The 20,484-nt window shown below is 39.5% G+C and overlaps 1 protein-coding gene across 1 annotated transcript in view; it reads left to right on the forward strand.

Annotated features, from left to right (window-relative positions):
- Positions 1-20,484, forward strand: part of LOC126274010 (uncharacterized) — a 163,131-nt gene that overhangs the window by 26,895 nt on the left and 115,752 nt on the right. Inside the window, exons 2-3 of the mRNA XM_049977074.1 lie at positions 6,021-6,193; positions 19,958-20,112. Coding sequence (XP_049833031.1) covers positions 6,021-6,193; positions 19,958-20,112 — 328 coding nt within the window. The remainder of the gene's footprint in view (positions 1-6,020; positions 6,194-19,957; positions 20,113-20,484) is intronic.

Here is a 20,484-nt window from a genome sequence, read left to right on the forward strand (position 1 = left end):
TGTATGACCCTAAGGAGTCTGTTAACCATGTGGTACTCTATCACTTCCACTCGATCCTAGATATGTACTGGGGCCATGAAGTGGTTCACACAGACAGCTCAATGGCTGATAGTCACGTAGGCCTTGCGTATGTTCATGGAGGATGTATTGAACATCATTCCATGCCAGATGGTTGCAGTGTTTTCACTGCAGAGCTGGAAGCCATATCTTGGGCTCTTGAGCACATCTGGTCATGCCCTGGCGAGTGATTTCTCCTGTGCACTGACTCCTTCTGCAGCTTACAAGCTATCGACCAATGCTGCCCTCGCCATCCTTTGGTAGCGTCCAGTCAGGAGTCCATCTACGCCCATGAATGGTCCTGTCATTCAGTGGTGTTTGTGTGGACCCCAGGACACGTCGGAATCCCAGGCAATGAACTTGCCAACAGGCTATGTTGAAACCGCTTCTGGAAATGGGCATCTCCGAAACTGACTTGAGCTTTGTCTTATGCTGCAGAGTTTCTCAGCTTTGGGAGATGGAATGGTATAATGGTATGCACAACAAACTGCATGTCATTAACAAGACTGCAAATGTGTGGAAGTCTTCCATGTGGTCCTCTCACAGGAAATCTGTTGTCCCCTGCCAGCTCTGCATTGGCCATACATGGCTAACACATGGTTACCTACTCCTTCGTGAGGACCTACTTCGGTGTTGCTGTAGCTCACAAATGACGGTTGTCCACCTCTTGCTAGACTGCGCACTTTTAGCCACTCTGCAGCGGACTTCTAACTTTCCCAGCACCTTACCTTTGGTGTTGGGCGACAATCGCTCAACAGCAGCTTTAATTTTAATTTTAAGTTTTATTCGTGAGGGTGGGTTTTATCATTTGATCAAAGTTTAAGTACATGTCCTTTGCCCCGTGTCCTCCACCCTAGTGCTTTTAGGGTGCGTTGTTGCCATTTTGTCATTATTGTGGTTTGCTCTTTTCTTCCAGCTGTGTTTTGTATGTCTCGACTATTTCATTCTCACCCTTGTGGAATTATTTTAATCGGAATGAGGGGCCAATGACCTAACAGTTTGGCCCCTCTCACCCTTTAACCAACCAACCACCATCTTTACATCTTGGGCCTGTTTCCCTTCCAGTTGTTGAGACTACGAATTTCCTGGGTGTCAGGCTCGATAGAGAACTCTTGATCATCCTATGTCTCTTGCCTGGCTGCCCACTGTACCAGATCCTTCAATGTCCTACGTGTCCTCAGTGGTACTTCCTGGGGTGCTGATCGAACCACCCTCATCCCTTCACACTGCTCCCTTGTGTGTTCGAAACTCATCTATGGGTGCTTTGTTTATGCATCTGCATGTCCCTCCCTTATGCTGTCTCACCACTATCCACAACTGTGGTATCTGTTTGGCCACTGGTGGCTTTTACACTAGCCCGTTTGACAGTCTGTGTGCTGAAGCTGCTGAATTACCACTGTCCTACTGCCGTGACTTCGTCCTTAGCACGTATGCATACAGTTTGTCTGCCATGTGTGGCTTCCCTTCATATGCCTCCTTAGATCGCCAGTATAGAGGGTCCCTCTTTTGTTACCTCCTTGAGTCCACTTTAGGCACTTGTTCCATCAGCTTAACTTCACACTACCTGCATCGTGAAGTGGTACATATTAACTTTGGCCTTGATTCGCTTACTAAGGACACTACTCCAGCATCACTCTATCGTCTTCTGTTTCATGACCTTTGCATGGAACTTTGTGATAGTACTTTTTTGTACAATATGGCTCTGACTGCCCATGTGGTTGGGTGTGCTTTCGTCATTGGTACCTGTGTCATTCGATATCGGCTTCCAGCACACTGCTGAGTATTTACAGCCGAGCTCTTCACCCTGTATCAGGCCACGGAGTACATTTGGTGACACAGCCTTTTACGTTCCCACTTGGGTTCGCCATCAGAGTTATTGGCCATTTTAGCAAATGACATGAGGGCTCTCTATCTCGTTTTACTTTTTATTCACCAAAGCAATATGATAAAGGCCATTTTATTTTTAGTTTTGGGTCTCCATTTCTGTAGGGTGTCTTTTTAACCCTTTCTCCATGTGCAGCTGTCTTCTCTTACATCAATTTTTGACTGATATGTAGTCATTTTTAACTCATTTTCTATAGTTTTGACTTGAGTGTGTCTGACCCCAGTTGTTTTTTGTGCCCTAAAGCAAAACAAAACAAACAGCATTCGTCAAACTTTTGAAAAACCTGTGCCATTTCAGAAATGCTTGTGCCAGACCATCATAATATACACAGTCAAACTCAATCGTGTGCCTTTGCCATTCTACACACACAGCATTTTCACTGATGCTACATGTACCATGTGTGTGTGTGACTAGCAGTCATTCCTCACCAGGTGTTGCTGCTATTGCCTGGACGGGTTTACATCAATGGTAGCTCAGTCATGTTCGTTCTGACCTGTGTATGTACAACACTACATATAACAAAATTTCATGCTTCCAAAAAAATCACTTAAAATTCCACTAGCAGACAAAGTGCATGGGAATGAAATTCTACAACAAACTTTATGTTAAAGACGTAATGAGCATGGAGATAAGTTCCTTGACGTGAAAACTACATGCTCGCCTGGTGAAAAAATGCTGCTATTAAGTTGAGGAATTTGTTAATGATCATTTGAACAGTCACTATTTAATAAGTGTTATGTATAATACTGTGTATGCCAAATAATACTTGGGAAAAAAGTACTAAGTGCTTGAGAAAAACAACTTATATTGTGGTGGTCAGCATGAACCTGTACTGGTGAAAATTACTGTAGGGAAATTATGTAACAATTATGTGTCATAACCCAAAAATTGACATGTCTCCTGTACAATATGATCTGTAATATATTTTGAGATGAATAAAAATGCAAATACTTTCCTGTCTGGTCATGCCTTGATCAGTCTGACACACGTTGAGCACATAACTGCTTTCAGGTTGGTAAGGATATTTTTTCATTGATTTTACTCATGATAAAAATTTGTACAACACAGTGAACACCACATAGTAACAAAACTTGTACGTTGCTATGAGTGTAGTTATCAAATGTCACTTTCTTACGTTCTACTGTTTGTCTTGGTTGCATACTGAATTTTGCATTTCGAACCATAAGTAGTTGTGTAAGTACTATAAAAAGTTAAAAGTTGACAGTGGTCTAATGTTTGAGACATTGTTCATTTTGGGCTTAACAGAGGTTGTTAGTGAGAGTAACTCAAAACCTTGTTATCCTATTTGATGTAACTGTCATGTCAGATTCAGAAAAAATTGCTTTTTCAAGAAAGATTGTTTTGGTGTGAATAGTTTTCCATATTCAGGAAGTCTGAATAATTGATATACTTAATGAACTGTGACCATTCAACATTTGTGCTACGTTTGCATTCAGCAGGCAAGGTTCAGACTTCTGGTGTAAGAGTCTTAAATTTTAAAGTTCAAATGGGTGATTATCAACAACATTTGCTTTATCTGCACATTGTGCAGTATGTGTAACATTGTTACTGCTGATGACTTACGCCTTTAAGCTATTAAGAAAGTAATGGCAAAGTCCTAACAAGACATCTCCTTAAGTGAAGGGCATTCAGAACAGATATTTTGCACGTGATGGCGCACACACACGCACACACATAGTAGTTTGTAGCCCATAATCCACTATGTGCCATCACATGAAAAATGTGTTCTCAATGTCCTTCAGTCAAGGAGATGTCTTGTTAAGACTTCGCCATTACTTCCTTAATAGCTTAAAGGTGTAAGTCATCAACAGTAACAATGTTACACACAATGCACAATGTGCAGATGATAAAGCAAAAGTTGTTGACAATCACCCATTTGAATTTGAAAATGTAAGACTCTTACACCAGAAGTCTGAACCTTGCCTGCTGAATGCAAACGTAGCACAAATGTTAAATGGTCACAGTTCAATAAATATATCAATTATTCAGACTTCCTGAATATGGAAAAATATTCACACCAAAACAATCTTTCTTAAAAAAAGCAATTTTTTCTGAAGTAATCTGACAGATGACAGTTACATCAAATAGGATAACAAGGTTTTGAGTTACTCTCACTAACAACCTCTGTTAAGCCCAAAATGAACAATGTCTCAAACATTAGACCACTGTCAACTTTTAACTTTTTATAGTACTTACACAACTTCTTATGATTCGAGATGCAAAATTCAGTATGCAACTAAGACAAACAGTAAAACGTAAGAAAGTGACATTTGATAACGATACTCATAGCAACGTACAAGTTTTGTTACTATGTGGTGTTCACTGTGTTGTACAAATTTTTATCATGAGTAAAATGAATGAAAAAACGTTATCCTTACCAACCTGAAAGCCTGATCAAGGCATGCCCAGACAGGAAAGTATTTGCATTTTTATTCATATCATAAAATATATTACAGATCATATTGTACAGGAGACATGTCAAGTTTTGGGTTATGATACATAATTGTTACATAATTTCCCTACAGTAATTTCCACCAGTACAGGTTTATGCTGAACACAATAACATAAGTTGTTTTTCTCAAGATATACCTTTACTTAGTACCTATATATTCTTTTTCAAGCAGTATTTGGTACAAACAATATCATACACAACACTGATATTAAATAGTGACACTGTTTAAATGATCATTGATGAAGTCAACTCAGTAGCAGCATTTTTCCACCAGGCGAGCATGTAATTTTCACTTCAAGCATCTTATCCCCATGCTCAGTACATCTTTACCATAAAGTTTACTGTAGAATTTCATTACCATGCACTTGGGTGCCTGCTGGTGGAGTTTTAAGTGATTTGTTGGAAGCATGAAATTTTCTTTGTCTAGTGTTGTACATACACAGGTCAGAATGAACATGACCTAGCAACCATCTGTATAAATCTGTCCAGGCAATAGCAGTGACACCTTGTCCATCTCAGTCCCCAACAAGCAGTCTTTACTTCTCATCCTGTTCTATAAATCTCCCTGATTTGGTGTTGTGGGCAACTTTCTTGTAACTGTTTCCTGAACCTTGCTAGACCTTCTCCTACATCCTTATTTTCTCCTTCAACCCTTCTGTCAGGAGGAGCCCTGAAAGCTTACTCATTTCTGTAATCTTTGTGTGTTTCTCCTGCTGCCATTTCGTGAGTAGATTTTATCTATCCAGTTATATTAGTATATAGCATGTCTTACAATATGTAACAATATTTTTCTAACACCCCACCTAAATAAAAAGCTGTTTTTAAAATTGTTTGGCAGTGCTGCTAGTAAATGCTCAAAAGCAAATACATAAATAAAAAAAGAAATAAAATAATAAATATTGCTTCTGTACTGTAACTTTAATCTGAGTGTTTCAGGATATTAAGTGAGAAAAGTGCAAATTTGGTTTCTCATTACAGATGTTTTCAGAATACAAGTTGGTTAACACTGAAATGGTATTTGGTCATGAGTAATGGTTACTTTTCCTATCACAGGTTTCATTAAGAAATAAATACTGAGAATCAGTATTAGTGGTTGTACTCCTGTGAACAGGCACCTGCAACATGTTTTTAACTCTCACCACAAATAATTAGTACTGTAAGCTTAGGGCATAAAAAGATTCCAAAGTTAAAAATTAAATTTTTAAACACTGATACAACAAATGAAAGTAGACTCTCCATTAATGTAGTGTTGTAGGATGATACTGAAAGTTCATTGCTGGTTTTTACTTTAATGAAATATGTACTGGACTGCCACAAGGTGTTAATTTTCCACAGGTTTTGAAATTTTGTGTCATGAATATACCTTGTCATTTTGCCTAGATTATTATTTCATAACACAATCTTTGTTCAGCAACTGCTTGCTGCACTTACAAATTAGCATTAGCTTAATTGTTTGAAAGTAGTGAAAATTTAATGGAAATTTTTTTCTTTCTGCCTTTATATGAACACTAAAGTTAACGTATTTTAAGCTACAGGAAGAATCTGAGTGTATCACTTCTAATTTTTGGTGGTGTGATGGTTGTTATAGACTGAAATATTTTACAGGTATCATCTGTACTTAAAAGTTTACATGATGCTGATAACACTGCACATATTGTTCCACAACTGATATCTTCAGGAGTGGAATATCCGGTGTGTTTCTTCAGTACAGCAAACAGGAATATCCAACCATTGTGTAAAGTCCTATGCAAAACAGCTGGATTTCAGCTGTGTGAGAGGTAATAACTTTATCATAGCAGGAAGCTTAAATGTGTTGGTATGATACATTTTTCACTAAGTGCTGACCTAATGTAACTGTTAGCCAGTAAGTAGTGTATACTTAGCAGAAGGAAAATAGTTGTTACAGCATCTGATGGTTTACAGAAATGGTCTTGCTAGTAAAATCCAATCAGATTAAAAGTAAAAATAATATTGAAATCTTATTAAAACACAGAAGGGTTTGGGAAGAATTATGTATGGTGGTTCAATGACAAGTGCTTCCCAGCTTACCAAGTAGTGAAACTGGATAGATAAATCTACTCATCAAGCAATGGCAGTATAACATATATAAAGCTTTTTAAATTCAGGATGATTGAAGAAGGAAGAGGTGTGGAGGAAAGTGGCTGGAGAGATTTAGGAAATGAGGTAGAGTTCAGAAAAGTTGACCAGAACTTAAGTGGAATGAGAAGGGAAGACTGATTGCTGGGGACTGCACTGGACAAGATTTGAAAACCTGAGAACTTAAAGGTAGAAGGTAGTATAATAAGACATCTTTCCACTCTTATTAAACCTTGGGTAGGAATCTAAGTGCATTGCATTTGGTTGAGGTGGGTGGGGGAAAGGGGGAAATAGATAGACAGAAAATGATACAGGAAACTAAAAGGGTGTGAAGAAAGGAGCAGCTCCTATGAAGAAATACTGAGACCAAAGAAATTAAGACCAGTTGGGTGGTGAGAAATGACAGAACTTTGTAATGCCAGTTCTCACTTGCAGAGTTCTGAAACTGGTGTCTGGGGGAAGAATCTAGTTGGCATGTGTTATAGAACATGACTGCATGTTGTAGAGCATACAATGCAATAAGATACTTCATATTGCCAGTATACATCCTCTACACAGCCCACTCATCCTAATTGATAAATTGGAGTTCATCATGCTGGTGTAAAAGATGAAATAGTGTTGTGTGTTCGTCATGCTGATGTAAAAGGTGGAATAGTGTTGTATAGGACATGTCATTCCACAGGTGGCTCTACCTTTGATAGTACACCTTTTGCCAGTTAAAAGGTTGGTATAGGTGGTGGTAGGAGTGTGGATAGGGGCAAGTCTTACATTGGGAAAAGTCGCAGGGGTAGGAGCCTGAGGGTAGGGAGATGACTGCAGGAGCAGCATAGGATCTGACAAGGATATTGAAGAGATTGTGAGGTAAACAAAAAGCTGACCTACATGTGGTGGCTAAAATTTAGGGCAGAAAAGATTTTAAGAAATTATGGCCTTATTGAAGTAGTGGATTACTACATTAAAGTCGAGGATAATACTGAGTAACAAGATGCGTTCCCCCTAAGTTGTTTTTCAGAAGATTCAGCAGTACAAAGAATGGATGTGATGGCCTGGGAAACCACCTTTTGAATTAGGTTGGTGGTGTGATTACATCCAGTGAAGGCTGAGGTAAGAATGGTAGGATATTGTTCTAAAGTGTCTGGATCTGAAGAAATGTGTGTGCCTTGAATGACAATGCTGTTTGGGAGGGAATGTTTGACATGGAAAGGATGGGAGCCCAACATGAAGGAAAATGGCATGGGATTCAGAGTACGACAATGTGAAATTAACTTGGGAGAATGTATTTAGAGATTCCAAGAATTTTAAGTGTGTTTGCACCAGTATTATCAATTTCCTTCCTTTTTCATTTTCATATATTTTGTCAGTCTCTTAATATTATCTGTGATACATATGTCAGTGACAACAAAATGATCATTCTTGAAGTACAGCTTCTCTAAATTTATCTGAAAGTTTTTTCTGAGACCTAATACTTCAATACAAGAATTTCCGTTGGAGTTCCCAAAGTATCAACCAACCACAATACTGTTTCACCTGAGAGTGAGGATGCTTTAGTTGGTTTATTATGAGTTTTTATCATGATGTTTCACAGGGGCACACTGAAACAATCTGATAGTAAATGGACAACTGTCTTGAAATCATTGTGTGATGAGTTTTCCTTAGTAACCATTGTACTCATTTACTGTAATGTCACTGTATATTTTCAATAATGGCCATGGGATGCTAAGTGCAATAATATTGTGGTTGGATAATCCATGGTACCCTTCAATATGGGCTAAACTGACCTGTTTTGATCCTAGATGGGTGTATCTGAAGTTCTTATGAAGTCACCAAATGAATTCAGACACTGGAACAATACTAGCCTTGTATGCAAAAGCCTTTACAGGTGCTTTAGATTTTCTTAGAATACTCGTCTGACAATCCAATTTCATATTATTTCTTTTCAAGTAGTTGAGCCTAAATATTTGCACGAGTTGAAATGCTGAAAATGTTGATTACTAATTTTCTAATCGGATACTATTAGATTCTTTCTCTTTGCTATGAATTCTTACTTTTATCTACATTAAGGAGAGCTTGTAGCGATTCGAGAATTTCTGTGTAAATTCTAGAACCACTCAGCCTTTTACCATCTCGAATACACGATACTCTAGTTAAGAGTGTGGGATGGTAAAATACTACCTACTAAGCATCACACATTTGTGTGTGTGCAGGTTTAAAGTCAGTTGCGAGAAGAAAGTAGATGTGGTGGTCAAATGGCACCAACAATTACTAGTTGGGCAATCCACAGATGTTTTAGAAGAACCATGGAGTTTTTATGCAGCTCTGTGCCTATTGTCATTGACTACTGTTATTTGAAACAAGAACAGTTGAAAAAGTAATCTTGTAAACTCTTAATACAGCCTTGGTGGAGGCAAGACCTTTTTTAAGAGTCATGTGAAGTAGACAAGGTCCCAAACTCCGAGGAGCATAGAGGAAGATGTGGGAGACCAGCACTGCTGACTAGGTAAGGTCCTAGCAGAGGTGGTTTGCCATTGCCTTCCTCCAACCATAATAGGAATAAATGATGATGAAGACAGGCATCTCGAGGCAGGGACAATCCCTGACCCCGCCGGGAATCGAACCCAGGACCCTGTAAGCGGGAAGCGAGAATGCTACCGCAAGACCACGATATGTAGACTGTGAAGTAGTCATGGTTATTAAGCCAACTCTTTTATAAACGTGATTAAATTTCTGATGTTGGACGGAGCGAGTGAATTACTGGGAGTTGTATATGTATGTGGAAAGTGAGAATTTTCTTCTGTATGGAGTTCAAACACACCATTGGTTAATGAAAAGTAAAGTTCATGTATCTACTTATTTCACAAGTAGAGAGATGCTTAAATATTCCTGTACCTAACATAATTATACAGAGGCGAAGTCAAGAGTTTTCCAGCAGCCAGCTAGCCAGCAATGATTGGCTGTGAATCACGAGTAAGACACCTCTTATAACAGAGGTGGGAAGTTTGTTCATCTACTTCTCACTTTAAATTGCCGTCAAAAATATTAAAACGTGGTAACCTGTGTGAAAGGACCTGAGAAATGGGAATTTTAAGACAAAAACCTAGAAAGCAGTTATGTGTTGCCCTACCAACCACGCAAGGGGGTTTATTCTGAGACATTGGAATATGTTAAAGTATCCAGTGAAGCAAAATTTGAATGGAAAAATAGTGAAGACATGGAAAATTCAGTTATAGAACAGCAAAGATGATTAACACATTTGTCTAAGAAAAAATGTGTAAAACACTTAAACCAAGATGATCTAAGTGGGGAGTGAACAGCTCACACACATGGTGTGGACGCAGACGCAGAAACCATAAGAGTTAGTAAAGAAACACCTGACTGGGCTGAGTTGGTAAAATTAATCAAAGCTTAGTGCAACTCTAAGTTCTCAATTCTCAGTTATCAATTAAATAACTGGAGTGAGACTTTAAATGCTTAGTCTTAAATTAAAATCATTACTCACAATTAAATACCCAGAGTGAAACTATAAATAATCAAGTGACAAATCTAGGTTTGCTAAATGCTAAAGTTGACTCACAAAGCATAGAATTTAGTAATCTACGTGAAGGCATGGGTGCTCTTAAGATTGAATTTGATGCCTTAAATACTAGAGAAGAGAATTTAAAAATAGATTTAAAGAATGAATTGACTAATCCCTGACCATGTATATCAAATGTTTACTGACCTTAGAAACAGAATGACAATTTCAAAGTTTTATAAAAAATGTTAGAATTTAACTTTGAGGACATGTAATAACGCCTGTAGGTCCGGTGATTAGAATAGGCCCAAGGTATTCCTGTTGTAAGAGGTGACTGACATGAGTCTCACACGTTTCGGCCTTATGTGATGGTCCCCTACATGATTTGACCTTCATTCTCCAAAATTTTGCCAAAGAGTGGGCAAGCTGGGGAAGGGTGCCTTACATGGTGCATTGTGTCCATCGTGCATTGAGATCTTTAGTCCACTTTCTCATCACATTGCAGTCACACCCATTCTCCATCTCTCCAGTGAGGACTCCTTCCTGGGTGTGTTTTCCACCAAGCACTATGCAGTGTCACTTTCTGCATCGACGATGACCATGGACTACTTTGCACCTGATATCCAGCACAGTAGCCACCAGTCTGTTGTGGTGTGGTCGCCATGTATCCAATTGGTTGTAGCCGAATGACCACACAGGGATCTCAGTGCTGATGCCAGTGCATTAACTCCCCATATATTCCAAAAGATAGATGCCCAACCCCCTGGGGCATTGCGACTCCTGGCAATGACCATCCTGCCAGGTAGCCTTGGCTGCGGCTGAGTGGCACCCCCTGATCAGAGTGGGTGGCATCAGGAAGGATGACACGATGAAGTGTAATCCATTATCTCTTGCTGGTGGTGAAACATCAGCAGTATCTAAGCATTCACAAGCTCAATTCAATGCACAGAAGTACGACCCCAAATCGTTTCTCTCCCTGGCCACACCATGGGAGGAACATCAGGCTAAAGAGGGCAATGGACCTTATTTGCCCCAGTACCTTGTATGTTTGAGAGCTAATGGGAATCCTTAGTGACATCGAAGCCTTGGTTTTTTGTTGAACATTCAGAGGACAAGTTTTGGTAGGTGGAGGGCTTGTCCAAAATGAGATCTGGGTCAGTCTTGATCAAAACAGCACAATCTGCCCAGTCACGGGTGTTACTCACTTTTGGTAAGCTGGTGGATGTTTCTGTAACCCCTGTATGAGCTTAAATATGGTCCAGGGTATCATATTTCACAGGGACCTACTTTTGTAGTCTGACAATGAGTTGCGCAACAATTTAGAGCAGCAAGGTGTACATATCTTCCAGATTTCTCAGTGGGGTCCGAGGGATAATCAGGTTGCCACTGATACCTTCATCTTGGCCTTAGAGGGTGATACATTGCCCGAGGTGGTCAAGGTTATGGTCTTCTGGTGTGATGTAAAGCCCTATATCCCTCCCCCAATGCGGTGCTTTAAGTGCTGGAAGTTCGGCCAGCTGTACTTCCAGCATTTCATTTCTAGATTGTGGATGCCCATCGAATCCCAGTACACCGTGTGCCATGCCTACCATCTGTCAACTGCAGAGAGCACCATTTGACTTGCTCGCCAGACTGCAGGATTCTCCAGAAAGAAAGGAAAATAAACAACCTTGGACCGACTGACCTACACTGAGGGTAAGAGGGAATTTCAACACCTGCATCCTGTGCATATGACATCTTACGCTGCCGCAACAAAAGTTCTGGCACCATCAGGTCCACATTTCAGTGTGGCTCATAGTAGTTACTCGGCCATTGATTTATCAATTTGCAGCTCAAGACTTCTCCCATCTATTCACTGGAGAGCACATGACGACTTCTGTGGTAGTGTCCATTTCCCATCTTCCTGTCACTGCCCCAGTGTTAGGCCCACTGATGCCTAACCAGATGGCCTTTAAACAAGGTGGACTGGGAAACTATCACCTCTGCTGTCATTGCTGAATCTCTCCTGCACGGTAACATTGATGTGATGGTTGAGCAGGTGACAACAATTGCCTGCTGCATAAAACACGATCCCTCGCTCTTTAGGGTGCTTGAGACATAAGGCAGTCCCTTGGTGGTCGCCGGAAGTCGCTGAAGCAATTAACGAAGGTCGGCAAGCTCTACAGTGACATAAGTGGTCCCTTTCCCTGGAGCACCTCATGGCCTTCAAATGGCTCCATGCCCATGTTTGCCAGCTTATAAAACGACAGAAGTTGGAGTGTTGGGAGAGGTAAGTGTCGCCCATTGGGTGCCATATGTCACTTTCCCAAGTCTGGGCAAAGTCAGACGTGTTTTTGGATACCAGACCCCAACAGGTGTTCCTGGTGTTACCATAAATGGCGTGCTCTCTAGCGACACAAACAAGATTGCCAAGCACTCTGCTGAGCACTTTCCTCCAGCCTCTGTGTCAGAGAATTACGTCCCAGCTTTTCACACTCTCAAACAGTGGCTGGAAGGGAACATTCTCTCATTCACTACATGCCACAGTGGATCCTAAACACCCCATTTACAGAGTGGGAGCTCTTCAGTGCCCTTGCACATTGCCTGACACAACTCCTGGGCCTGATTGGATCCACAGCCAGATGATTAAACATCTCTCATCTGACTACAAGCAACATCTTGTCATCTTCAACTGGATCTGATGCGATAGCATCTTTCCATCGCAATGGTGGGAGAGTACCATCATTCTGGTGCTCAAACCCAGTAAAAACCCGTTTGACAGCTATCGGCTCATCAGCCTCACCAATGTGCTTTGTATGCTGCTGGAACATACGGTGTTGGAAGTTGGGTTGGGTCCTGAAGTCACGTGGCCTACTGGCTCCATGTCAGTGCAACTTCTGCCAGGGTCGCTCTAGCACTGATAACCTTGTGTCCCTTGAGTCTGCCATCTGAACAGCCCTTTCTAGACAGCAAAGCCTGGTTGCCATCTTTTTTTGACTTACACAAAGCATACAACACAATCTGGCGATGACATATCCTTGCCACATTGTATGAGTGGGGTCTCCAGAGCTCGCTCTAGATTTTTATGCAAAAGTTCCTGTCGCTCCATACTTTGTGTCAAAGTTGGTGCCTCCCATAGTTCCTTCCATATCCAGGAGAATGGAGGCCTGCAGGTATCTGCATTGAGTCTCTCTATTTTTAGTGGCCATTAACGGTGTAGCAGCAGCTATCTGGACCTATGTATGCAGCTATCTGGACCTATGTATCACATTCTCTGTATGCAGACAACTTCTGCATTTTGTACTGCTACTCCAGTACTGGTGTTGCTGAATGTCACCTACAGGGAGCCACCCACAAGACGGTCATTGGCTGTAGCCCACAGCTTCCAGTTTTCAGCCACAAAGTCGTGTGTCATGGGTAATGCACTTGTCAGTGTTGAACTGTTCATCTGGACCCAGAACTTTACGTTCATGATAATCCACTCACTGTGGTGCAAACATATTAATTCTTAGGACTGATTTTCAGCCCTCGATTGACATGGCTTCCTCATCTTTGTCAGCTTAAGCAGAAGTGCTGGCAATACCATGTCGGGTGCAGATCGCTCTCTGCTGCAGCTGCTTCACAGAGGCCTTGTCCAATCCTGAATTGACTATGGGAGTGTGGTTTATGGTTTGGCAGTACCCTCAGCATTGCATTTACTTGACCCTGTGCACCACTGCGGGGTTCAACTAGCGACAGTAGTTCTCCTGTGCATCCAAATTAGTCTCCTTTTCCGGCCTGCAGCCATCCATCTCCCACTTTGGCAGCCAAGGTCAGGGCTATCGATTGCAATTCACATGCGGCCCCTTCTCTCCGAACTAGTCCTTCCCTTTACCACGTCTACTTGCGGTCAGATCACGTATACCTCCATGGTGTATACCTCAGCTGCAGCTTTGTCTGGACCTTCCATGTGGCCCTAAGGACTTCGTTAACCCTGGGGCTCTCTGCTGTCCCTTCCTCTAGATTCATGACATGTTCCAGGGCTCTGAAGTGGTTCACAGCAACAGCTAGTTGGCTGGTGGTCATGTAGGCATTGCGTATGTTCGTGGAGGACATATTCAACAGTACTCCTTGTCAGATGGCTCCAGTGTTTTCACTGCAGAACTGGCAGATCTCACTATTGAGCACATCCACTCATGCCCTGGCACTTCATTTCTGCTGTGTACTGACTCACTGAGCAACCTACAAGTTATCGACCACTGCTATCCTCGTCATCCTCCGGTAGTATCCCTCCACGAGTCATCCTATGTTCTGGAATGGTCCTGTCATTCAGTGGTGTTTGTGTGGACCTCAGGACACGTCTGAATACCAAGCAACCAAACTTGCTGACAGACTGACCAAACAGGCGATGTGGAAACCACTTCTGGAGAGGGCATCTCCCGAAGCTGGAAAACCCTGTGGTGTAAGACAGAACACAGGTCAGTTTGAGATGGAATGTCATAACAGTATGCACAACAAGCTGCATATCATTAAGAAGATGACAAATATGTGGAAGTCTTCCATACGGTCCTGTCACGGGGAATCAGTTGTCCTCTGTGGGCTCCGCATTGGCCATACATGGCTAACGCATGGTTGCCTATTCCGTCATGAGGACCCACCTCTGTGTCGCTGTGACTCTCAAATGACAGTCGTTCTGCTCTTGCTGGATTGCCCACTTTTAGCCGCTCTTCCCAGCTCCCTACCTTTGGTGTCGGGCAACAATGCCTCTCAACAGCAGCTTTAGTTTTAAGTTTTATCTGTGAGAGTGGATTTTATACTTCTATGTAGGTTTTAGTGCATGTCCTTTGTCCCTTTGTGTCCTCCACTCTAGTGCTTTTAGGGTGGCAGTTTTAATGTGTTGCAGAGTGGTTGGCTTCTCCTTTTTCTTCTCATGGGTGGCCAGCCACTGTAATCTGCTGTCTTGTTTTACTCTCTTCTGTTTCTAGCTTCTGTTGTTTTCGTGTCCTCTTTTGTCCCTTTTAGGGTTTGTTGCATTTCATTTGTTCTTGTAGTTTTCCTTTCTTTCCATTTTGTGTTATGTCTCGTTCGTTTTATTCTCACACTTGTGGCATTGTTTTATTAGGAACGAGGGACTGATGACCTCATAGTTTGGTTCCTTCCCCCCTCTTTTAAACCAACAAACAACAGATGTAAAAATGTGGAACCTGAAATTAATGAAAAGTTAGGATCTTTTGAAAGTCTGTGTAATGTTAAGTTTAATGCTGTAAAGCAGGTATTGAATACTTTGAAAGAGAATGTAAATAAGAATAATGAATTAATACTGGTGTCAGTACAAGACTAGATAATGCAGAAAGAAATTTCAAAGAGAGTAATGCACTCTGATATCATAAATGTAAGTAGTTTGGAGGAACAATTTGAAGAAATTATTAACCAAAAAGTTAATGAGAGAATAACATCTGGGAACGTATCACCTATTCCTTCTTCTGAGCTCTGATACCAGGAAGGGTATAGGAGACCTATGGAGAGAACTTAAGCTTATTCAAGATAAAGTAGAAAAAAGGGTAATGTCACCTAATGTGGTGTTAAGAAGTGAAGCTGTGACTGTTTAACAAGGGGGTTAATTCAGAGTAATCTAGAAAATTTCCTAAATTTGAGCCTGATGGAGATGTACATCCAACCCATTTCTTAAAAAGATTTAACCAATCATTACCAAAACATTTGGAGGATACTAAGAAAATTGAATTTGCTGTGGGGTACCTTCTAGGGGACACCTCATAATGGGGTACAGTAAATACTGAGAATTTTTCCTTTTGGGAGGACTTCCAAAAGAAGTGGTCTGTCAGTGCACAAGAAAAGTTAATATCAGATCCATGGGACTGAGGCGGAGTCATTTATCCCCCAGGAACAGGAACATCCTGAGTTAACAGGCAGAGTGACGAGTGTCGGATCCAGAGTTGTTTTCGAAGTTTCTTCCAAAATTTCAAACAACCCTTACAAACAAGTGTGCCTGATTCATCATCATTTGCTGTTTTATAGGGTTGCTAGAATTTCCTTCGGGGACTTCGACAGTGAAGGTGGGACAAGGCCATTCAGTAGGAGACTATTTAACGCTAAACCACCTCTGATATCTCTAAAGTACCTGAGGTAGGGATCCTGGGGAAGGGGAGTGGGAAGGGTTTCCTGTCTTTGGGGCTATCTCCTTTCTCTCTTCAATCCTAGCATCCACATCTATTTTTTCCTTTTTTCCTTTCTTCCTTTCTTACTTCTTGTTTGAGGACCTGTCTATTTTTTCCCTCTTTACATATTCATAAAGTTCAATCATTGAAGTCCTTCCTTGTTTCCGTGGTTTCTAGTAGCCTACATCTGATCTTTAGATAAGAAAGCCGAAGAATCAGACTACATGAATACACATCTGCATATGCACAAGTATATACTTAGACACAAAAATACAATTACAGACTGGAAAGCCTGTCACAATGCGAGAACTGTAAAGTGTTGTAGGGGAAAATGTGGGTACATCTAGAAATATGCACACACATATATAGGAAGCTGTGACAGTTCTATATCGAATATACATAAGAAAAGGTGTATATAAACTAAGAGACCTGAGCACAGAGAAAATGAAAGTAGGGGAGAATGTTAAATCATGATGATCAATAAAAAATCAGTATAACTACTCTAATGAATTGAAGGATAGTGGGACATGAATAGTATGTGTTGACATAATATCTATTGAAAATATAGAAGCTGATAAATTGGGGAGGAATCTGGAGAGTAAATGATTTATTAAAGAATAAATGTGAAGCTTAAGATAGATTTATATCTTTATCAGAAAATACTTAATTATGTTATGCATAGAAACGTATACTAGGGTAATGAACTGTGAGGCCTACTCAAAAAGGATAATGGGCATGCCCAGCTTTCACTAAGTATAAAAGGCAGGCGTACCTACATGGAGATAGAACGACCTGTGGCCTAAAAAACAGGGATGTTTTATAAGGGGTTCCTTGCCAGATAGAATGAAACAAGAAAGTGCTCTCATAAGGTGAACCCACAAGTAAGGAATAGGTGCTGATCTTAGGAGGAGGGGACAGTATAGTGACAAGTCACAAATTTTATAGGAATTATTTTGGACAATACAAATTCCATGAATGACTGGCATTATTATATTTTGTTGAAATGAGTATCCAAAAGAACACTTTCAGTTTGCCGAGAGGTCCTCCAAACTAAGTGATAATAGTAAATACTAGAGAAAAGGTAGTACAAAAAGATATGAACAGAAAATAGATTACTCATGTGTAATAAACACCTGAAGTTTTCAATTGAAAAAGAAAATAAAGAAAAGAGATGTTTCTCAAGATTCCTAAATAATAGAAAAGCTGACTAAAATCACGAGTAAATGCTCACATCTTAATTTCAAAGTACAATAAGAATGAATAGCGAAACAGAAAGATTATTCAGTTATTGAAAGAAAAGAAATGTCTACTGTTGAAATATAAAATGTTGTGTGATATTAGTTGCATAATGATTATGTATAAAATATTGTGTGTTTGATCTAAGGGGGTGGGTATGTAGTGATTAAAGAACTTCTGTGTAAATTCTAGAACCACTCAGCCTTCTACAGTCTCAATTACATGATATTCTATATACAAGTGTGGGATGGTAAAATACTACCTACTGTGCATCACATGTTTGTGTGTGCAGGTTTAAAGTCAGTCACGAGGAGAAAGTAGATGTGGCAGTCGAACAGCACTGACAAGTGCTTGTCAGGCAATCCATAGATGTTTGAGGAAGAACCATAGAGTTTTTATGCAGTTCTGTCTCTATTGTCATTGACTATTATGTGAAACAAGAACAGTTGTAAAAGTAATCTAATAAACACTCAATCCAGCCTTGGTGGAGGCAAGACCTTTTTTATGATTCATGTGAAGTAGAATCATGGTTATTAAGCCAAATCTTTTATAAATGTAAATAAATTTGTTTCCGGTGTTGGACAGAGCGAGTGACTTACTGGAAGTAGTATATGTATGTGGAAAGGAAGAATTTTATTCTGTATGGAATTCAAATATACCATTGGTTAACAAATTAAAGTTTATGTATCTACTTATTTCACAAGTAGAGAGAGAGGCTTAAATATTCCTGTACCTGGCATCACCCTATAGAGACAAGGTAAAGAGTGTCTCAGCTAGCCAGTAGAGATCGGCTGCAACTTTCATGTAATTCACCTAGTATAAAAGAAGGGGCAGTTTGTATGCCTACTTCTCACTTTAAACCGCCGTCAAAAATGTTAGAAGCTGCCATTCATTACATGTGCAAATGTCAGTCATTTTGAAATTTCTTGTGATAATTCATAGTGGTATGCAACTGCATTGTCAGATAGTATGACTGCATATTCATTAGTAGATGACAATGGGATATGTTGTCAGTGCTCTTACAGAAATCCAGCTAGATGCACTAAACCTGTCCACCTGCATCTATTATTTGAATGATCTGTATACAGGTAAAAGAAACAGTTTCACCTCAGTAGTTTTCTTCTGGATCCATGCTAATTTATTCAGAGAAGCTTGTATTTCTCAAAGAAGATCATAACATTTGGCATTAGAGTATGATTCTGTTTCCTGGTGCTTTTTTCCAGTCACATGGTAATGTTCCCTAAGCATGATATTCTTAACTAAGAAAGTAGGTAATTCTGTTGTAGACAGAATGTAAAATCAGAGGAATTTGGTCATGGTCTGGTTTGTTTACTTTAAGTAGTTAAGATACCAATCCCTTTTACTTAATTGTCCATGTTATAATTCAAAAGTTTGTTACATTGTTTGAACTACCTAATAGTTTAGACAATCGTAAAATAAATATGTAAGGCAACTTGCATCGTATTTTCAGATAAATATTACTTACCTTGAAAAATGTTACTCACCTTGCATAGTTGGTCTCTGTCACAGCTGCTTCCTTTACTCCTGTGTAACCTATTGCAAAGAATTTGTCCTGGGTTTATTTAAATAAGTCACTGGAACATTGTTGCTTTTAAGCATTTTCTTCTTTTATTTGCATGTTCTTGAAATGCTATTACCATCTCACATTGAACACTGCTCAAAAATACGTGGTGCAACTTGCTTGAGCTGTACAAATAACGTAGTTGATCAGACCCCATGTCCCAAACTCAACACATGCTAAACCCACTCTGACAGTGTAATACAATCCCGATGTTCTTAGTGCCAAAAAAAAAGTGTATATGTTATGAACCCAGCTTCCAGTACATTCTAGATCAGGATAGTCCTAATTAATATTAACATGGCTGTCTTCACTGAAACTGTTTTTCAGATTTAATTTACATATCATTTTCTGAAAATTGTTATTTAAGTAAAGATATATAGCCTTAATGCTTAGTAATAAAGGTTGAAACTTCCTGCATAAAAATAGTAGCTTCCTGTTTCCTATAAAATTGCTTTGTTTTGATAGTAAATTAGAGAAACTATATATGATCAAAATTTTGCTTATATGAAAACTGAAGCAAGACAATATTGTTTATTCTGAAATTGTTTTAGGTTATTTATGTTGACAACTGTGACCGTATTTATCTTGTACCATGAAAATTAGTTCTAAAATGTCAATACAAATAATAAAAATAAAGTAACAAAAGTAGCCATTTGATAATCAAATATGTTCAGGAAATATCTACAGATGAGAAATATGATTTAAGTACAAAAATTGAAGTGTCTGGCCAAAATGTACACAGGATCAAACATTTAGAACCATTATAGTCGTATCTGATTTTAAATAAGTGATGCTAATATGTGACCTCATTAGTCTGTGAGGTTATCAAATGGTGCTAAAGTAGTATCCTCATACACTAATACATTTTGTTTAAAAGTTTACTATTTGGCATTACAAATGTATTAAATTAACTAACTTTAAAAATATATTTGTAAGTATGCTATCAATGCTGAAACAGTTACAGTGCAGTTTTTTGTTTCAGATCATATGCAGTAGTACCACATGATCGAAATTATGCAGATAAAGGATTTTTTGTTGATGTTAATTGTGTAGGTGATGAGTATAATGTTAAACAGTGCAAATGGTTCTCAATATACAATAGTTCATGCCATTATTTACTTGCTATTAAATGTATAGGTAAGTCAAACCTCAAATTTTTTGAAATTATAAATTTTTTAGCATCCACTGCTTTTTTTTGTGAATTAGTTAGCTTATTTAAAATATTCTGCTTTTATATGGATGTGGAAGTTGGAAGGAGTATATTGCTGTTAAGAAGAAACAATTGCTGGTTTTTGGGAAACCCACTGCATTTAGTCAGATTGTTCAGGAATGTCCATCTACTTTTGCTCAACTTCAGATTCTGCAGCTGCACACTGAAGAAAAAAGTTTCCATTGAAACCTCAGAAAATTCTTAATGGAATGACTGATCCCTCTGGGAAATAACTAGTCCAAAGAGAGGCATATAGCATATAAAGAACATATTTTAAGACAAACCTTGGTAACAGCACT

This window comes from Schistocerca gregaria, chromosome 1 (assembly GCF_023897955.1).
Source record: "Schistocerca gregaria isolate iqSchGreg1 chromosome 1, iqSchGreg1.2, whole genome shotgun sequence".
Lineage (NCBI taxonomy): Eukaryota > Metazoa > Arthropoda > Insecta > Orthoptera > Acrididae > Schistocerca > Schistocerca gregaria.